Source organism: Suricata suricatta, chromosome 8 (genome assembly GCF_006229205.1).
Source record: "Suricata suricatta isolate VVHF042 chromosome 8, meerkat_22Aug2017_6uvM2_HiC, whole genome shotgun sequence".
NCBI classification, from domain to species: Eukaryota; Metazoa; Chordata; class Mammalia; order Carnivora; family Herpestidae; genus Suricata; species Suricata suricatta.
Window position 1 is genome coordinate 106,537,524 of NC_043707.1, and position 17,340 is coordinate 106,554,863.

Sequence of the window (17,340 nt, forward strand, 5' to 3'; positions counted from 1 at the left end):
CACTGACAGAGCCTCCCATTTGTCTTCAGTTTAGTCCAGCTCATCCTACTCCAGCCCAATGCCTATTCCTCTTCACTCAGTAAGCAATGTCCAATATCTCATCAAGATTCAGACATTTTGAAGCAAACATCCACCTGACTGGCAAGATTGAAAGAAAAACTATTTTTTAAAAAATAAGGCAAATGAGACATCTCTTTCACATTTCAATGAAGGAAACTAAAACAATAGCACGTCAAAGTGATATAGACAGGAAAAAGACAAAATGGGAAACATAATAACTCAAATCTATGTTACCTGCCATCCGAAGAACAAGACTCAAAAATAGTAAAAGCCACGGGGGGGGGGGGGGGATGGGAAAATGCCAACCTCCTTAAGATTTTAGAGAAATAAATAAAAACCTATCAGGTCATGCACTATGATTGGTGGGTTCACAAACATGTTCACAAACACACTAATACTGGTTGGTGGTGGCTATCCAGAGTATAATTTACAAATGCCCACGCATAGAAAGAGTAAAGTTAAATAAAAAGAACAGAAGAAACAAGGAAACAGTATTTTTAAATTGGTAGTAAATGGATAAAATGATATAGTGGGATATTTAGGCACTTACCATTAAAGCAAATGGTGTGTCAAGATAACTATAACAGAAGTGAGCAGGGAGAAAGGGAAATGGGAAGCAGTAGCTAATACAAAAAGAGAAGACAGCAAGATAGCACTCTATATTCCCACCATCAGTGTGTTAAGGATGAAATACTACCTATGCATCAAGGAGAAAGCATGGAAGGAAGCAAGGTTTGGGCACTACTACTGATAACCAAGCAAAAAGGGCTGGCCACTCATAAAGGCAACACCCCGAGTAAGCAGCTTTAGGTGGAGTAAGAAGCATTGGAAGATATCAAGCTGAAGTAATATCCTATATGAAAACAGAGAGAGGCAAAAGACTCATCCCCAAAATAACTTACAAATCAGCTACATCAGGAATCCAGCATTGGGATGCCTGCTATACTGTATGGATGAGCAATGAGTCTTAGCCAGAAATGGAACAACCACCAACACAGGACTAGAACACCACCAATTAAGAGAAAGTCCTAGCCTTTTCAATATCCCTATTCCCTATCATAATATACCAAAGGGGGAAAAAAGCCAGAAAACAGAAAAGAAAAATAAAAGCAAATCATGTCCCTTCTTATTCTGAGTCTCACCTGTCAAAACCTTGCAAAGGGAAGAAAATATAAATTAAATTGGATAAACAATTTTATTTTTAAGTAATCTCTACACCCAATGTGGGGTTCAAACTCAGAATCCCAAGATCAAGAGACACATGTTCCACCAACTGAACAAGCCAGGAACTCCTGAAATTTAACTTTTAAATTAGGATGTCTTTTTTTTTTTTAACTGAAGTATATCAGTCATTTCAGAAAAGTGCACATATCCAAGCATATAACTCAATGAATTTTCACAAGTTAACCATACCCATGTAATCAGCGTCAAGACATATATTTAAAAGAAAAAAAAGACATAACCCAGCACCCCAGAAAGCCCCTTGTGTTCCCTTCCAAGCCCTACCCAGGCTTCCACCAGAATAGATTATATAAAGTGAAAAATGTGGGGCACCTGGATGACTCAGTCGTTTAACTGTGTGACTCTGGATTTCAGCTTAGGTCATGATCTCATATTTCAGAAGATCAAGCCCTGCCTCAGGCTTTGTGCTGACAACATGGAGCCTGCTTGGGATTCTCGCTCTACCTCTCCCTCTCATTCTGCCCCTCCCCTGCTCACACTCCTGCTCACACTCTCCCTCAAAAACAAACTTTTTTAAAATAAATAAACAGGAAAAGTTAATATGGATGGAATCAACTAAACTGGACTTCTTAAAACTAAATTTACCCAAGAAGTCATTAAGGGACAGGACAGAATGAAACAAATAATACAAAATCACACATAATCCAAGAGAAAAAGAAGAAGTGTATAGAAGGTAGAACTTCCTTACTAATTTCCATACTAACTTACTTCATACAGTTTTCTAGTTTCCATTCTAGTCACTTATAAGATCCATCCAAGCTACATTTTTCAGGTTCAATGGGATATCACTGTACCTTTTAAACTCTTCCTTTCAGCTTAAACTAGATTAAATTGGTTTCTATAGTTTCTACAATCAAATGATTCTTAAGCCAAATAGGGAGTTAAGGAGGAGAAAGAGTCTAGGAAGACTTACAGGTTTCTGGCTTGGCTAGTATGGTTACCAAGAATGGGAATATAGAAGGAGAGGAGAACAAATTTACAAATAAAACACTGCTATGACAATAGAAAATATTAGCATTAACTACAAATTATAGTACTTTCCCAATAACTATAAGGGTAACTATACACATTTAACCTGAAAGAAAAGAAACAAAGGAGACATGAGTAATTTCCTACATTACAGGAAACTTCTAACTTCTGAGGACAGAACTAGAACTAATGGATGAAAATAACAGATAAAGAGGGACACCTGAGTGGCTCAGTCAGTTAAGCAGCCAACTTCAGCTCAGGTCATGATCTCACAATTCGTGGGTTTGAGCCCCACATCTGTTGAGCTCTGTGCTGACAGCTCAGAGCCTGGAGCCTGCTTCTGATTCTTTGTCTCCCTCTCTCTCTGACCCTCCACCTGCTCACTCTCTGTGTGTCTCTCTCTCAAAAATAAATAAACGTTAAAAAAATTTTAAAAAAGAAAAAAACAGATAAAGTAGGTTTAGTTAGAAGAAAGAGCTGTCTAGGGGCTCCTGGGTGGCTCAGTTGGTTAAGCGTCCGACTCTTGATTTCAGCTCAGGTCATGATATCACAGTTTGTGAGTTCAAGCCCTCCATCAGGCTCTGAGCTAACAGCACGGAGCCTGCTTGGAATTCTCTCTCTTTCCCGCTCTCAATTTTTCTCTCTCCCATAATAAATAAATAAACTTTAAAAAGAAAAGAAGAAGGAAGAGCTGTCTAACAGTCAACAGGCCACCTTAAAAAGGAATGGACTGTGCCACCAAAAATACTGAAAAAGTAAGGTGAAAGCTGGCCTAATGCAGTAACTCTCAAAATGTGGTGGTCCCCATACCAACAGCACCAGCATGACCAGTGAACCTGCTAAAAATGCAAAATCTCAGGCTTCACTTCAGATCTACTGAATCAGAAATTCTGACAGAGGGGACCAGCAATCTGTGTTTTAGCAAGCCCTCCAGGTGATTCTGAAGCACATGAAAGTTTGAGAACTACCAGACTAGGTCAAAAACTTTCAACATGATCCCACCAACACACCAATAAACCCATCAGTTGTGAAGACTGTATCACAAACTACTTGAAATTTAAATAAAGTACTCAAGTTGGCAACCACTTTAATTAAATGAAAGCAGGTTCTTGGTAGATGCTACAATAAAGTCAATTCACCTGTATCACAACATTCTTCCGTGAAATTTTTAAAAGGCAGAATTATAGCAAGCATCCCACAAATTACACATAACCTATATTTATTTATTATAATATTATAACAATAACATATCTAACATATGCTAGGTAAAGTTCAACTGTCAAAAAAAAATTGCCTAACCACAGAATCTCCACATTTTCTTTCCAACTCTAGGAGCTTATTGCTTTCTCTTTTAATTAAGAGAACCAACTGTGCCCATTTTGCCTATTGCCCAGGGAGTCCTCACAGAGACTTCTCTCTCTTGGCTCAGAACCATCTCCCTCCTCCATAATACCAAAGCAAATCTCACACTAACTTTACCCACAAAGCTAGTGTTGTGCTTACACTGTACTATGCTATTATACAAGGACTCAAAGGAAAGGATTCACAGCTGAAAAACTGGAGTCTACACAACTAAAAACATGTGTAGCAGACTAAAAACTTAGATTAACTCTCATTAGGAGTTGTCTTATCCCAAATGACTAGTAATCCAGTAGGTGAAGAGAATTCTATACCTTGTGGCAGATTCTTCCTACCAAGAGTCAAATCCAAGTGCCACACTAATCAAAGTCCATCCTCAATCTTTGCTTGATTATCTATCTATTTATCTATAATGAACTTTGACCCATACCCCAAGCATATCAAACACAGACAAAAATTAACTCTAAATGGATCAGGAATCAAACTGTAAAACCTAAAACTATAAAACTTCAGATTAAATTTTTCTAAGTTTTAGTTAGAGTTCTTAGATAAGATAGAAAACACAAGTTTAAAAAGAACAAATTTATACAGTGGACTTCAAATTTAAAAACTACTCCTCTTCAAGATACTGTTAAAAAAATGAAAACAAATCACACAGATGGAAAAATTATTTGCAAAACATATGTGAGAAAGGACTGGCATTTACTATACAGAAAGATCTTACACAATAAGAAAACACACAAGCCAATTAAAAAATGAGCAAAAGACTGAACAGACACATCAACAAACAAGAGGCAACTATGGCAAAAGAATATACAAAACAATTATCAACACCATTTATCATTAGGGAAACAAAAATTAAAAATCAAATGAGGTAACGTCAGCCAAAAAAAAAAAAATCACAAACAAAACAAACAAAACGGGCGCCTAGGTGACTCAGTCAGTTGAGTGTCTGACTCTTGATTTCAGCTTGGGTCATGATCCCAGGATTGTTGGATTAAGCCCCACACTGGGCTCCACACTGCACATGAAACCTATTTGGTCTTCTCTCTCTCCCTCTTTCCTACTCATGCATGCTCACTCTAAAATAAAACAAAACAAAACCCCACAGCTGCAAGCTAACATCTCCTCACAGAAACAACTAAAAAAAAGCAGAAACTATCAGAACCACCTTTGTCAGAATTCTGGAAACAGTCAAAAGTTTACAGTCAAGAATGCTGAATCAAGAAGTCAACTAAAAAATGGTAGGAAAGCTTTGAGGCATTTTTATTTTTCCTTTGCAGACCCACTTCTTGATGTTACAGTACTCTGAAGACATCTGGGGGTGGTCCCAATGCGGGACCTTGGTCCCTGGTTCTAGAAGGAGCAGAACAGATCTTTTTTGCAAATTATTGTTAACAGCTGTTCTAACTTATCTGGGGGCTACCTGAAGGACTGACACAAGGCATTCTTGTATTTCACTTAACTCAGAATCTGCTCAAGGTAGAAAAACTTTGCTCAAAAACACTGTAAGGTGATCCAACCACCCATAGCCACGTGGACCAAGAGATTAAATATGAGACATAAAACAGACTGCCTGAAGCCTGGGAGGAAAAGGGGAGAATTTCTTTGGAAAATTCACGCAATCAAAAATACCTTTGTATACAGGGTAATTTAGAAAGTCCAAGGTAGGGGCTCACTCAGTCACAAGAGCTTAGAACTTTTCATCTCCAGGTTATAAGCTCAAGCCCCACATTGAGTGTAGAGATTAAATAAATTTAAAAAAAATAGAAAGCCCAGCACAAAATGCATGCTCAGGAAAGACCTGAAAAGACTCTAAGCTTTCATCTCAGGCTGATCCCTAGGCTCACTACAGGTCTGGCTAAGCACAAAGTCCATCTACAAAGACCCTATAGGAGGTAGGTTTGTTTGTTTAGCTCCTGGTAATCAAGGAAATCTCCATCAAAACACAAGCTAAGGAACAAAGACTTCAATACACACAGAGCAAGGAATACAATTTCTGCAAAAATAAATTAAATGCAAAGAAAACCCACTAGAAAAATGGATGAATACAGCCTTCAAAAACCTAAAGACAACAAACTCTAGAGAAAGGGGAGGTGATTTCCAAATATTCAAATGTCCATTTTTCAACAACAACAAAAAAAAAAATCACAAGGTCTACAAACAAATGAGAAATTATGGCCATTCAAAGAATCAAAATAAATTAACAGAAACCATGCCTGAGGAAGCCCAGCATTAGACCTAGTAGTAAACTTTAAATCCCCTTCTTAAATATGGTCAAAGTGTACAAATGAAAGAAAATCAGAAAAACAATGCATGAAAGGAAAACAAGTCGCATATGTGATACTCAAGGAAAGACAATGTGAGCCAAGGATTTTATATCCAGGATAACTAACCTTCAAGGTAAAGGGCACAGGAAAACTGTTACCAATATAAAATAACTCAGAGAATACTGTTCCAACAGGCCCTTCCTAAGGAATCTACCAGAAAACAAGATTTACATAATCAAAATATTTAGAGCAATACCAACATGTGATAAGCATTGAAGATGCAGTTACTTGTAAAGTGAATAAATGAAAATGTAGATAAACATTTTCAACCACAAGATGGAAGGGGAAGGTGGAGATAGCATATACAAAAAAAATTAACAGTTTTCATTAATCATTATTGATGGTAGTATATTAGTATTGCCATTAGAGATATATATTTATATATGACAAAGCAAATGAATAATTACTGGATATTCTAATTGTTGGTTCAAAACACTCTCAGAGGCTTCCAGGGTGTAATCTGAAACTGGCCCCTGTATTCAGAGGGCAGGGAGAGACAAAAAAATGAGGCAGGCCACTCCAAGTTGGTAGGTGGCAGTATTAATAACCAAAGGGAACTTACATAACAAGGCCTGTCTTGGGCAGCAGCAAGACAAATAGATCCCTCCACCTGCCCCCTAGATCTTGGTTTATAAAGTGGCCTTAACTAGGTGAAGTCCTGTATACCAAGCAGGTGTTTTCAACACTACATCACTATCTTAAGGTTATGTCCTTAAGCCTCTAAGGAAGAAGCCTCTAGCAGGAAAGGCAAATAGAACCTACACTCCAAGGATAGGGGAGGGGTGAGGAGCCTCCCAGGGCCCAGGTCCATCTGCAGTAAAGTCTTTTTGATGACATTCTCCAATACTTAATTCTTTCACCCCCTGAGTCTTTGGGAAAATGATTCCAAGTAGGGAAGAGAGAAAATACTGATATAATGTACACAACATTAAGTTTAAAAAAAATCTCAATAGTCCTTTGCAAATACACTGTAAGTGACAAGGTAGTTTATGTATTTAACTCTATCCGCTGACAAGTCTTAGAAACAATGACCAACGTAACAGCAAAGAGTATCAAGATCTAGTTTGCAACTGTTCTAAAATACCATTTCCCATTAAAAGAAACCAAGAGTTCTTAAAAAAAAAAAAAAAGAGCTAATTTCAGGTCTAAGGTGGAAAATGAGCCCATAACAGTTTGACACATGAGATTGCAAGAAAACTATCAAAATTATTAGGATCAGGTCCAAAGGACGAAGGAACCAATTTGCTTCTAGACAAGAGGACAGTCCGAGATGCAATTAGTACAAGAAAACACATCAAAATGGACTGAAACCCAAATGTACATTTAAATCCCTGACCTGGGTGGCTAAGTCAGTTAAGCCTCAGACTTGGGCTCAGAAGCCTGCTTCAGATCCTCTGTCCACTTCTCTCTGCCCCTCCCCCACTGTGCTCTCAGCCTCTCCCAAAAATAAATAAATAAACTTTTAAAAAGTGGTTTAAATGCCTAACCACACGGATAAAAGATGGCAGGGAACCAATTCATTATCTTAAAAACCAGGTAAATTTAAAAGGGAAGAATCAAACCTTTCTTAAATGTACTATACCACTGGGAACTAAATAGTAGATGAGAGGAAGCATCTTCTTAAAATGTTATTCCAGTTAATAACTGAAAACAAAATGATAGAATTGTATCACCTTTTAGCAACTCCCAATTACTGAATCTTGGCCCTGAGCATCAACAACTGCTAAAATCAAAGAGCAAGCAGCAGATATTAAACGCCTACTGAGAGACCTACAACCATCTCTAATCTTGCCAAAGGGATTAAACCTGAGGCTGGATGAAGCCCCTGTATCCAGATGCAATTTGCAGGAAATACAAAGGACACGGAAACATTTTTAAATGAATCATAGTTATATAGTAGGAAACCCTACAGGTCAAATGCCTCGGGATTTTTCTACATATAAATTTTAAGGAAAAGGAAGACATGGAAGGGAAAGCTACAGATTAAAAAAGATTTAAGACCCTATCTAGTTTTGGGGCACCTGAGTGGCTAAGTCGGTTAAGCGTCAGACTCTTGATTTCAAGTCAGGCCATGATCTCACCGTTCCCGGGATACAGCCGACGCCATGCTGACTGTGGATAGCCTGCTTGGGATTCTCTCTCTGTGCCCCTCTCCTGTTCGGGCTCATGCATGTGCACGCATGCTTGCTCTCTCTCAAAATGGATACACTTTAAGAAAATAAAATAGGGGCGCCTGGGTGGCTCAGTCCGTTAAGTCTCCGGCTTCGGCTCAGGTCAGATCTCATGTTCGTGGGTTCGAGCCCCTCGTCGGGCTCTGTGCTAACAGCTAGCTCAGAGCCTGGAGCCTGCTTCCGGTTCTGTGTCTCCTTCTCTCTCTGCCCCTCCCCCTCTCATGCTCTGTCTCTCTCCGTATCAAAAATGAATAAAACATTAAAAAAATGTTTTTAATTAAAATAAAATAAAATAAGGGCAGTTGAGCGTCTGACTTCGGCTCAAGTTATGATCTCACGGTTTGTGGGTTTGAGCCCCGCGTAGGGCTCTGTGCTGACAGCTCAGAGCCTGGAGCCTGTTTCCAATTCTGTGTCTCCCTCTCTCTCTGGCCCTCCCTCGCTCGTATTCTGTTGTTCTCTCAAAAAATAAACATTTCAAAAATAATTAAAATTTTAAAAATAAAATAAACATATCTAGTGTTTTTAAAGTTTATTTATGTATTTTGAGAGAGGGAGAACACAAGCAAGGGAGGGGCAGAGAGAGGGGGAGAGTCCCAAACAGACTCTGTGCTGAAAGTGGAGCTCAAACTCATAAACCTGTGAGATCATGACCTGAGCCAAAATCAAAAGTCCGATGCCCAGTGGACTAAGCCACCCAGGCACCACTATCTCCTGTTTTTAAAGGGGCAGGACTAAATTGTAATGCTTTAGATGCAAACTTACAAGGAAATCCAAGTAAATTACTTTTGGAGGGAATGCAAGTGATTACTTTCGGAGGGAAAGTGGGGCTGTGGTTGAGATGGGACACAGGGAGAGGAATTTCTAGAATGGGGGGCAAAACTGTTTTTCTTGATCTGGGTAATAGTTTGTAAGGGTGTTCATCTTATAATAATTCATTAAGTTATACATTTGTTTTGACTGCTTTTCTGTACTTCTTATATTTTACAATAAAAAGGCTTAAAAAAAAAGAGGAAAGAAGAAAAAAATCAAAAGAAGTGGCCTGCTACAAAAGTAACGGAATATTGTGCCACACATAAAGTTAGAGCAGTAACCAAAAAACAAGCACAATAAAAAACATAGAAACATTTAGTGATACGAACTAGAAATTCTAAATCTTGATTTAACAACAATAACAACACTGCGAAACAGACATTTTTTTAAACTTTTAAGTTTATTTATTTTGAGAGAAAGTACAGAGAGGGGTGGGGGAGAATCCAAAGCAGACTGCACACTATTGTGTCGGCACAGAGCCCAATGTCAGGCTCAGACTCTGAACCATGAGATTATGACCTGAGCCAAAACCAAGTGTCAGAAGCTTAACCAACTGAGCCACCCAGGTGCCCCCAAAACAGAGATTCTTATCCTCATTTCATATTCAAATCTACTAAGCTACTGAGAGAATTCACACCTAGTCCACATTAGGCTTTTTCTCCTTTTATATTTAAATTACATTAATAAAGAACTCATAACAATAAGAAAAATAAAATGAAAGAGTGCATAAGAAAAACAAGAAACTATATGGATAAGGAAGTCACAAGACAATAAATTCAAATAATAAATATAAGAGAAAATCCAAATAGTAAATATAATTCACTAGCAATTAGGGAAATATAGTTAAAACACTGACAAGTCATCCACACCTAACAAACTGCCAAAAGTAATAACCTGATAACACCAAGAGTTGGCAAAGACATACAGAAACATCACTAGTCAAAGTTCAAATTGGTATAATCACTGTGGAAAGCAATTTGGCCATACTATCCAGCAAGAGAAACCCCTGTACATGTGCAGAAGGAGGTAAGTACAAGGATATTTACTGTAGACCTGTAACAGGGAAAATGGAAATAACTTAAGGGTCCGTTATTATAAGAATGAATAAAGTGTCATTTATTCAAAGGAATGCTATATAGCCTTTAAAAATTAATGAAACTGATCCGGCACACCTGGGTGGCTCAGTTGGTTAAGTATCTTACTCTTGATTTCAGCTCAGGATATGATCTTACAGTTCATGAGATGAAGCCCCACGTCAGGATCCATGCTGACAGCATGGGGTTAGCTTGGAATTCTCTCTCTCCCTCTCTCTCTCTGCCCCTCTCCTGCTTGTTCTTTCTGTCTCTTTGTCTCTCTGTCTCTCTCTCTCTCAAAATATATAAATAAGCTTTTTAAAAAGTTAATGAAACTGATTTAAATGTATTAACATAGATCAAGGTTGGCAAACTTCAGCTGGCAGGCCAAATCCTAACTGTAGCCTGTTTACATCCAGCCGGAAAGCTAAAAGTAGTTTTTACATTTGTAAATGGCTGGAAAACAAATCAAAAGAACATTATTTCATGAAATAGTCTCAATATGAAGAATATGAAAGTTACATGAAATCCCAATTTCAATGTCTAAATATAAAGTTTTAGTGGAATATAGCCAATTTCACTTATTTACATATTATATATATGCTATCGTGCTACAACAGACATGAGTAGTTATGAAAAGAGAGTATGACAAAGTCTAAAATATTTATTATCTTCTCCTTTACCAAAAAAGTCTGCTAAATCCATGTTACATATAATTCTCAAAAAAAAAAAAAAAAGTCAACCAGGGGCCTCTGGGTGGCTTAGATGGTTAAGCATCCAAATCTTGATTTTAGCTCAGGTCATGAACTCACATTTCATGAGATCAAGCCCCACGTCTGGTTCTGTGCAGACAGCATGGAGCCTGTCTGGGATTCTCTCTTTCCTTCTCTCTCTCTCTGCCTCTCCCCCATTCTCTTTCTCTCTCTCCCTCTCTCAAAAATAAACCAAAAAAAAAAAATTTATACATAATTTATATAAAAGTTGAAAACAAATACTGCTTCATCTTACTGATAAATATCTTTAGTAATGGATTGCTTTTCTTCCTGCATTAATAAATGCAGCATTTAAATACACACCACCTTTGACACAGTGGTTTCCTCCTGGAATGGAGAGGGAAGGGAAGGGATGCTAATAGTAACTGTAACATTTTACTCCCTTAAATGTAACATTTTACTCCTTTAAAATCTAAAGCAGAATGCCTGGGTAGCTCAGTCAGTTAAGCTTCAGACTTCAGTTCAGGTCATGATCACATAGTTTGTGGGTTCAAGCCCCGAGTTGGACTCTGCGCTGACTTTTCAGAGCCTGGAGCCTGCTTTGGATTCTGTGTCTCCCTCTCTCTCTGCGCCTCCCCCACTCATGCTCTGTCTCTGTCTCTCTCTCAAAATTGAACATTTTAAATTTTAGTATCTACTATGTTCCATAAAGCATGTTAAGAATACAAAACCTAAGCAAAATAAAACCCTAATACTTATTACCTTTTTACTCTATTTTGTGTAAAGCTGTGGTTCTCAAAAGTGTGGTCTCCAGACCAGCAGCATCACTTTCATCATCACCTGGGAACTTGTTAGAAATGCAAATTCCCAGGCCTATCCCAGACCTACTCAATCAGAAATTCTGGGTGTCAGGCCCAGCCATCATGCTTTAACAAGCCTTCAAAGTAATTCCATTAGCCCTGAAGACTGAGAATAACTGACCCAAAAAAGTTCACAACCATACCCCAAAAAGAGTGAGGTTCTAAATGGGTTAGGCTCACTTGAATGGATCAGTCTCAGGAATTAAGTCAAAGCATAGCTAGAACTGAATAGCCACATACAAAAGAATGAAGTTAGATCCTTACCAAACACCATATACAAAAACATAGCTCAAAATAGATCAAAAACCAAAATATAAGATCTAAAACCATAAACTCCTAGAAGAAAACATAGAGATAAATCTTCATGGGGATCTTGGCTATGGCACTAGTTTCTTAGATGTGACCAAAATCACAAGCAACAAAAGAAAAAAAATAGGTAAACTATATGTCATCAAAATTAAAGTTTTGTGCAAAGGTCACCATCAAGAAAGTAAAAGACAGGGTCACCTGGCTGGCTCAGTCAGTGGAGCAGACAACTCTTGATCTCAGAGTTGTGGGTTCGAGCCCCACAATGAGTGTAGAGATTACTTAAGATTTTTGAGAGAGACAGACATCAATTGCACACAGAGAGCAGAGGGAGAGGGAGACAGAATCCCAAGCAGGCTCCAAGCTGTTAGTGCAGAGCCTGATGCGGGGCTCCTTCCATCTCACAACCATGAGATCATGACCTGAGCCAAAATCAAGTTGAGTCGGAAGCTCAACCAACTGAACCACCCAAGCAACCCAAAGATAAAATCTTTAAAAAAAAAAAAAAAAAAGTGAAAGACTACCAAATGGGAGAGAATACCTGTAAATCATATCTGATAAGATAACAGATTCTCTAGATATCAGAAATCTAGATATTCCAGTATCCAGAGTAAATATAGAACTCTTACATCTCAACAACAAACAACCCAATTTAAAAATGGGCAAAGAACTTGAACCCATCTGGGTGTAAAGATTACTTAAAATTTTTTTTTTTAATTTTTTAATTTAAAAGCTAAAAAAAAAAAAATTTTAAGTACAATGAGATCACTTACATCCACAAGGATGGCTAAGTTTTTTTTTAATCTAAGATAAAAAGTGTTAAAAGGTCATGTAAAACTGGAACCTTTGTACATTGCTGGTAGCAATATTAAAATAGGACCACTAGAGGTGCCTAGGTAGATCAGTCGGTTGAGAATCTAATCTTGATTTCAGCTCAGGGCAAGATCCCACGGTTGTGGGATCAAGTCCCCTGTCAGGCTCCACACTGAACATGGAACCTACTTGAGATTCTCTCCCTCTCTCTGTCTCTCTCTCTGTCTCTCTCTCCCCCTCCCCAGCCACTCTCCCCCACTTTCTCTCTCTCTCTAAAATAAACCTTACAAAAAATTAAAATTAAAATTAAAAAATGGTACTGCCACTGTGAACAGTTTGGCAGTTCCTCTTAAACGTAAACATAAAACTACCATATGATCCAGCAATTCCACTCCTGTCCATACAACAAAAAAAACTAGAAAAACAGGCTTTCAAATAAAAACTTATATACAGATGTTCATAGTAGTTTCATAGCAGTCATCTCAATCACCAAAAGGTAAAAACAACCCAAATACCCATCAACTGATGACAAACAAAATGTGGTACATCCATATAATGAAATATTACTTAGTCATAAAAAAGGTACTGATAATGCTACTATATGGGTAAATCTCAAAAATATTATGCTAAGTGAAAGAAGCCAGACATAAAAAGCCATATATTGTATGAATCCATTCATATGAAGTGTCCAGAGTCCATAGCAACAGAAAACAGATTAGTGGTTACCAAAGACAGGAGGAAGGAAGAAAGGGGGAGTAACTAACTCAATAGGTAGAAGATTTCCTTCTGGGATGATGAAAATGTTCTGGAACTAGAGAGCGGTAATGCTTCCACAGCATTTGAATGTACTAAATGTCACTAATCTTATGTTAAGTGTATGTTATTGTAATTTAAAAAGTCAAAGTACACGTGGAGGTGGACTCTCTAGGGCCATGTTTCCTTCCAGGAGCCTATTAAAGTGAGAGCTGAGACCCATTCACCTCTCTGGGATCCCTTTGGCTTCCTTCTGGGTTTTTTCCTCTTCCACATGGCTGGGCTGACAAAGTGAGAAAGGCCTGAGGACAGCTTTCACTAGCCACCAAGAGTGAAGAGTAAGGGGGTTGCCAGTGACTAGTTCTGCCAGAGGCAGAAGAAAACAAGTTTTTCCAGATTTCCTAGAAGCTCCTGAAAAAAGGTCTTTACCTGCATTCAAAATGGTTATTACCCAAAACTCTTTGGGCCTACAAGAAATGAAAGACTACACTTCTAGACTGTCTATACCCAAAATAAGAGGATTTCTACATAGTAGTTCTCGTTGAGGACTATATTGTGGTTTGAGGCCTGGAGCAGGGAATAGCTATTGACTAAACATGATTCACCTTCCTCCTGGGCACAACTAGGTATTTCCCAGCCCTCTAGCAGTTAGGCATGCCCCTGTGATTGAATTTTGACAATGGAATATGGGTGGATGTAATTAAGCCATTTCCAGACCAGGCCCATCAAAACCTCCCACAAGATTCCCCTACCTACCAACTCTAGGAGACGTTAGAAGTCATATGCATAAAATGGTAGAGCCTCCATTAGTCTGGATTCTTTTGAGTATATCTGTTACAGTAACTAATGTTCTCTAATATGAAAGACTACTAGCATGAGAGTTACTAGTAGCTCTTACTGTCAAAATCAGGACTCAGATGTTTCTTGGTCACTTGAACAAAACTATCTTGCTGTCACACCTTTGAAATAGCTTAAGTGGGGTGCCTTGGTGGCCAGTCAGTTGAATGTCCGACTCTTGATTTTGGCTCAGGTCATTAATATCCCAGTTCCTGAGTCTGAGCCCCACATCAGGTTCTGCACTGACAGCACGGAGCCTGCTTAGAGTTCTCTCTATCCTCGCTCATCTCTGTCCCTTCCCTGTCTCTCAAAATAAATAAATAAACTTTTTTAAAAATGATGAAATAGCTTAAGGACTTTTTAAAAATTAATACCAACTATATCTTCTCTCACTTTTTAAAACATTCCATAAAGCTTCAAACAGTTGAGCAAATTAGAAGGCCTGACAAGACTATATTACCTTTGTTTTACTGAAAGATAGGCAGAGAAACTATGTGGCTTGTTAATCCCCAACACATTAAGAGTTAAAGAATTTGTACATCTGCTACTCAGGTTCACCCTGGGGAAATAGTGTTACATTAGAGTTGGTACAATTAAAATAATATCACAGAATTTTTAAATCCGGTTTTCTTGGCCTGAATTTGTCCTTAATTACATTCTAAAACCTAAGGAGACTATATTATTTCCTGAGCCAGTTACTTAATAAAGAAATTCATAAAAGCTTCTCTAAAAGGAAAAATGCACGAATTAAAGCCTCCTATTCAAACTGAACAAAGTAAAAGAACAGTTCAATAACGCAAACAAATCAAAGGTCAAGATACATCTTTTTCTATTATATTTCTTTCTCAAGCCAGGCAAGAACACTAAAAAATATGAATTCTATACTCACACATTCTTTGCATGTTCCTTAAAAATATGACAGCTTCTTAGTATCATGCTTTTAGTAAGTGTTTTACATGGATTAATTTATTAAATCCTTGGGGCGCCTGGATGGCTCAGTTGGTTAAGCATCGACTCTTGATTTCAGCTCAGGTCATGACATCACAGGTGGTGAGATGGAGCCTTTAGCAGGCTCTGCACTGACAGCACAGACCATGCTTGGGATTTTCTCTCCCCCTCTCTCTCTACCACTCCCCACCCCACCCCCAAAATAAATAAGTAAACTTAAAAAAAAATTTTTAATGTTTTATCTATTTTTGTTTTTTTAATTTTTTAAATGTTTTTTATTTATTTCTGAGAGACAGAGAGAGACAATGTGAGCAGTGGAGGGTCAGAGAGAGGGGGACACAGAATCCGAAGCAGGCTCCAGGCTCTGAGCTGTCAGCACAGAGCCTGATGCAGGGCTCGAACCCACAAACTGTGAGATCATGACCCAAGCTGAAGCCAGACGCTCAACCGACTGAGCCACCCAGGCGCCCCAAGTTTTATTTATTTTTGATACAGAGAGAGACAGAGCATGAGAGGGGGAGGGGCAGAGAGAGAAGGAGACACAGAACGGGAAGCAGGCTTCAGGCTCTGAGCTAGCAGTCAGCACAGAGCCTGATGCGGGTCTTGAACCCACGAACGTGAGATCTGACCTGAGCCGAAGTCAGAGGCTTAACCGGCTGAGCCACCCAGGCGCCCCAATAAGTAAACTTTAAAAGGGGGTGGGATGGGCACCTGGGTGGCTCAAGTTGGTTGAGCATCTGACTCCAGCTCAGGTCATGATCTCATGGCTCATGAGTTGGAGCCCCAAGTTGGGCTCGCTGTTGACAGCTCAGAGCCTGGAGCCTGCATCAGATTCTGTGTCTCCCTCTCCCTCTCTCAAAAGTAAATAAACAAACAAAACAAAACAAAACAAAAAGCTTTCCCTTGAAAAACAAATAGAGGAGGAAGACAGCTGTGCAAAGGAGCTCTGACACTAGAGTTCATTACTACAGAATATTTTTCTGCAAATCCCACAAGGTCAAGGATCACATATTCTCCTTTCACTGCATTTCCTACAGCTACTAGTGGCAACTTCTCCCTGATAAAACTGACCTTTATCCCCTATTTCTAAGTACACCTATGCTTGATTAATAAATTATACAAACACATCCTGTCCATTCAGAAAGTCCATGAATCCTTTTACACTGCTTTATGAAAGTGTTTTCAGTGGTAAACTCCTGGAAGGTAGAGCCTGTCTCTCTATAAATACTGTTCCCAGCACTGGATTTGGAATTGCACACATGCGGGTGTTTTAAAAAGTTCTTTCTCGTAAATAGGTCGTTACCGAAGAGAATCTTAAATATCTGAGCACACTCCACAATACTATATAATGATGGCCAAATCAGAGAACGCTTAGGAATGGCATCTGTTTTTACAACTGTCAAGACTACCTCTAGAAAATACGATAACATTTACTATATCATATTGATTTTCCCTACTTTGCACAATTAACTCTCTGGCTAACTCCTCAGTATCCCCAGCCTATTCTTTGCAGTTCATTTACCCCCAGGCCACATTCCAGCGTCTACTTCGCATCCAGAATCCCGGACTACAAACGCCCATAGGACCATTTTTCCAAAACCCTATTCCCCCATTTCCCTCCCATTCAACCCCAGGCCAAGACTTCCATTTTTCCACTCCCCATTTTTCTGCCGCTCCAGACCTTCCTTTAATCCGGCCGAACAACACAGTCCCCACCCCTCAAATGCCCTAGCCCAAGTCTTCCCGCCTGAGATTCCCCCTCCCCCACCGTTCCCATTCAGGCTCCCGCTCCCCATCCTTTCCCTCCCGGACGCCGGCCCGCCTTACCTGCTCCTTCACCTCGGGCCCCGAGGGCCCGGTCCGCTCCTCCCGTAGCTGCCGCCCTGGAGGCGCTCGCCGGCGCGACGGCAAGGGCTGGGGTTGGGGCAGCTCCGCCACCCGCTGAGCTCCATCCTCCCGGCGGGCAGCCAGTGGTGGCGGCTGCGGTCGGTCGCGGCAGCGGCTCCGCTTCATATCTGTGGCTGGGCCCCTTGGGCGTCAGCGCCGCAACTGTCCCGGCCCCGCACGGCCCCGGGCCGCAGCGCTGCCGCGCCAAC

The 17,340-nt window shown here is 39.5% G+C and overlaps 1 protein-coding gene across 3 annotated transcripts in view; it reads right to left on the reverse strand.

Annotated features, from left to right (window-relative positions):
- MAST2 (microtubule associated serine/threonine kinase 2) overlaps positions 1–17,334 on the reverse strand; it is a 196,886-nt gene extending 179,552 nt beyond the window's left edge. For all 3 annotated transcript variants that reach the window (XM_029950007.1, XM_029950006.1, XM_029950009.1), the window contains exon 1: positions 17,072–17,334. In XM_029950007.1, the coding sequence (XP_029805867.1) occupies positions 17,072–17,257 (186 nt within the window). In that variant the 5' untranslated portion in view covers positions 17,258–17,334. The remainder of the gene's footprint in view (positions 1–17,071) is intronic.
- Positions 17,335–17,340: the final 6 nt, after the last annotated feature.